Below are 2,843 nucleotides of genomic sequence, written 5' to 3'. Positions count from 1 at the left end.
CATCTTGTCAGAAAGCCGGTTCTGTAATCAGCGGTAAATCTCCATCACCTGCGGGCTTTCACATTGAGCAGCATTAACTACACAGAGCCGTTGTTCACTAACGAGCTGCGCAAAACCACGTTCATATTCGCGCGATTTTTTGCACAGCTCCTCAGTGAACAACGGCTCTGTGTAGTTAATGCTGCTCAATGTGAAAGCACACAGGTGATGGAGATTTACAGCTGATTACAGAACCGGCTTTCTGACAAGATGCGCATTAAATATCGCATGCGATTTATCGTGCAGCCCTACTAAATAGTTGATAAAAGTTAATAGTTCTACACATGGAAAGCAAAGGGTTGACTGATCCCATCTGCAAGCAGTCTGGGCTGTCTCCTTTCTCAAGGTTTTGTGAAAGCACAGCTTTATTTGTCCACGAGTGAGGGGTCACCTGTTGACTGGGACCCAGTTTTAATCCACAGTAATCCTCCTGCCCTGTCACGACATTAATAACCCCAAAAGTGAAGGGTGAGAGTGTGTGTGTGTGCATATATGTGATCAAGTACGCTGAGTTTCTCTGAACTTTTCTCTGTTTCCTTCAGGATGGCAAACTACCCGTTTGGCCTGGGCAACAGCAGAATCAACATTCTGGTGATGGACGAATCAGAGGCAGAGCCCGTCGTCATGACGATATACACTCTGCACATATACCGCGACAGCAGGCCCAGTCTGCCAATGTTTGATGAGTATGTGATGTGCAGCTTTGTGCAGGTACAAACACACACACGCACTCTCTCTCACCAGCTCCTCCCCTGAACACTAACACACACATCTGTCTAAGAGGAATTTGTCGGCCTGCTTATGAAGTTTGTTACATTCCTAAGTTATTTTAAGCCCTGGAGATTCTTATAGTCCACAAGTGGAGGTGTGGATCTCATATTTTTCTTTCATTTTTAATGCAGTACAGTCTTTAGAACTGGTTCTGAACCAAGAAACTCTCAATTTGAAGATTCCGGAGTCATTCCGGCACTTTCTTTCTCGTGGATGTTCAGGTTTCAGTGCAAGCTGATAGCGTTGATCGTAGATTCACAGTTATAGTAGATCACAGCAGGTTTCTGTCACACAGTGTTGACTCGTGTTGTGTATGTGTGTATATATTAATGTCTCAAATTGTGAAATTATTTAATAGTTTCTATTTATATTCACCAATATTTACCTACATATATTTATACCAGATTACTTAAGGTGAGACACTACAGGCAAAAACGTTTTTTTCATGCATCTGTCAATTTTTAGTTTTTGGGCTTTTTGGCTTTTCATGGAGTATTTTTTTATTTATTTTTTTTATACTAGTGGAAAGAAATCATCCAAAATACACTTGGAAGTGTTTCTTATAGCAGTTTTTCCATTTTTAGTCTGTAGATTTCAAATACAACACGCATCTTTTTTCTCGAACATAATTTTCTCAAAATTAGATTTTTCTCCTGCTAAAAAGCTAAAAAGTTCAGTAGTACTTGCATACACCAAACTTTACAGTTTTTAAGTTTTTACAGAAGGGTTTGTTCATATGTTTTGCCTTATTTGTTATTCCTAAAAAATATATTTTTCTAGCTGTTGTCATTATATTCTGGTTTAGTGAGTGATAAAAGATCAAAATCCTGTCTGTAAAAATCTTTACTAATGTCAATAAAATGAAAAAAAAAAAAAGTAACCTGGCTTCATCATATGTTAAGTTTTTTTTCTAGAATTTTATGCAAGTCAGTGCATATTTAATCAGATAATGCCTTATTTGCATATTTAAGCATAACATTTCAGAAAACTTGTAATGCAGAATATGTTTGCAATTCTTGTTGTTTGCAATGTTTGTAATCAATCAACTGTGGAAATATAGTGATATCTATTAGTTAATTTTTTACCCTATTCACCTGGGGTATCTTTGGCCGCAAAAGTGCAGCAAATTAATCATTGAAGGGATTCATTTAAACTGACAATTTGAATTTACCAATTTTAAAGGCCCGCTTGGATTATAATTAATAATAACGATAAAGATAACGTTTTAAAAATCCTTCTAATTCTATGAAAACAGGGATGTTCACACCGCAATTGTACCAATAAAGACATAGGTGGGCAATATTGTTGGAATCACTTTCACTTTGGAATCGCTGATGAATGGTGAATACATTGACAGCCACTCAGAATCCACACAACTTTAAGGAGCTTGAACATTTAAAGTGACAGATGATAAAACTGCAAGCACATTTATTATATACAGAACCTTATCATCTGTTCGTGTGGATGTTAAAGGGGTCATCGGATGCCCATCTTCCACAAGTTGATATGATTCTTTAGGGTCTTAATGAAAAGTCTGTAACATAGTTTGGTTAAAATTTCTCAATGATAGTGTAAAACAACACCGTTTTTACCCTGTCAAAAACAGCTGTTTAAAGCAAGCCATTTTTTTGCATGTTGCTTTAAATGCAAATGAGCTCTGCTGACCCCACCCCTCTCTTCCGAGCCGCTCTCTGAGCTTGCACAGACCGATCGTTTCGTGTCTTTACACATCAATGTATCGTCACGAGCCGCAGGGTTTAATTTGGTTTTGTATGCGTATGTTTTTTTGACTCTCAAAGCCGTGATTCCCATTCACTTCCATTATAAGACTGACAGACTGCACCTACATCTTGGATGCCCTGTGGGTAAGCAGATAAACATCAAATTTTCACTTTTGGGTGAACTATCCCTTTAATAGTGATAATTGGTCCCTATACTAAAGTGTTACCTACTATACTATACTAATATGTGACCCTGGACCACAAAACCAGTCATAAGTAGCACGGGTATATTTGTAGCAATAGCCAAACATA

At 37.7% G+C, this 2,843-nt stretch overlaps 1 protein-coding gene across 2 annotated transcripts in view; it reads left to right on the top strand.

Annotated features, from left to right (window-relative positions):
- LOC107658798 (cadherin-like and PC-esterase domain-containing protein 1) overlaps positions 1–2,843 on the top strand; it is a 61,030-nt gene that overhangs the window by 27,924 nt on the left and 30,263 nt on the right. For both annotated transcript variants that reach the window (XM_016447448.1, XM_016447447.1), the window contains exon 14: positions 582–750. In XM_016447448.1, coding sequence (XP_016302934.1) covers positions 582–750 — 169 coding nt within the window. The remainder of the gene's footprint in view (positions 1–581; positions 751–2,843) is intronic.

This window comes from Sinocyclocheilus anshuiensis, unplaced genomic scaffold (genome assembly GCF_001515605.1).
Source record: "Sinocyclocheilus anshuiensis isolate Anshui unplaced genomic scaffold, SAMN03320099.WGS_v1.1 scaffold283, whole genome shotgun sequence".
NCBI lineage: Eukaryota > Metazoa > Chordata > Actinopteri > Cypriniformes > Cyprinidae > Sinocyclocheilus > Sinocyclocheilus anshuiensis.
This window is presented reverse-complemented; position numbering and strand designations above follow the sequence as displayed.